Genomic DNA, 745 nt, shown 5'->3' with positions numbered 1-745 from the left:
ATTATCAGATAACTCTTTATCGATGGCATCACCGGTGGTTCGAACGCATCAGAAGTCTGTCAATAGTCCAGCGTTAGTAGCTGCGACTCTTGGTAAGGAGTTTGGACAGAAAAAGAATTTGGCCAAGGAGCTTGAAAAGGAATCATGGGTGAAAAGGACTTTGAATGAGGAGTTTGGTAGTGTCGATAAAGCTACTGATATGCGGCCTCTTGATTTCGTAGTAGTTTCTCCTGCAAAGGCTACTAAGGATGATAAGGCTACTAAGGATGATAAGGCTGCTAAGGATCCAGCCTATGGACGCGGCTGCAGGCGCAAGCGTATTGTTAAGGGTGAGGAAGCCGATGAGAAGAAAAAAGTAGCGCAGGCAGATGCTGCGTTTAAGAGGGAGGAAAGGGCTGAGGCTAAGAAAAAAGCTGATGAGGATAAGAAAAAAGAGGCTGAAGCTAAGAAAAAAGTGGCTGAGGCTAAGAAAAAAGAGGCTGAGTTAAAGAAGAAACAAGAGGCTGAGCTAAAGAAGCAAAAACAGGCTGGGTCAAAGTACAAAAAGGTGACTCCACCGCGTGACGGTGTAACAAGATGCAAGGTACAACCTGATGTAGAGGACAATTCATTGGCTGATATAACTGACGAAGTTGTTGCAGAACATAACGAATTTGCGTCGGAGTCTGATGTCGAGAATTCTGAAGTGGTTAGATCTACCATAATTAAGGACTACCGGGAGAAAAATGTTCGGTTAACTCCAAAA

General features: G+C 44.0%; 1 protein-coding gene across 1 annotated transcript in view; it reads left to right on the top strand.

The window, feature by feature from the left end:
* The window catches only part of LOC106308829 (auxin-responsive protein IAA16-like), an 8,025-nt gene that overhangs the window by 182 nt on the left and 7,098 nt on the right, over positions 1-745 (top strand). The window contains exon 2 of the mRNA XM_013745946.1: positions 9-483. Coding sequence (XP_013601400.1) covers positions 9-483 — 475 coding nt within the window. The remainder of the gene's footprint in view (positions 1-8; positions 484-745) is intronic.

The sequence above is a fragment of the Brassica oleracea genome, chromosome C8 (assembly GCF_000695525.1).
Source record: "Brassica oleracea var. oleracea cultivar TO1000 chromosome C8, BOL, whole genome shotgun sequence".
Classification (NCBI taxonomy): domain Eukaryota; kingdom Viridiplantae; phylum Streptophyta; class Magnoliopsida; order Brassicales; family Brassicaceae; genus Brassica; species Brassica oleracea.
The sequence above is the reverse complement of the archived record's forward strand: the minus strand, read 5'-3'. Positions and strand labels throughout refer to the sequence as shown.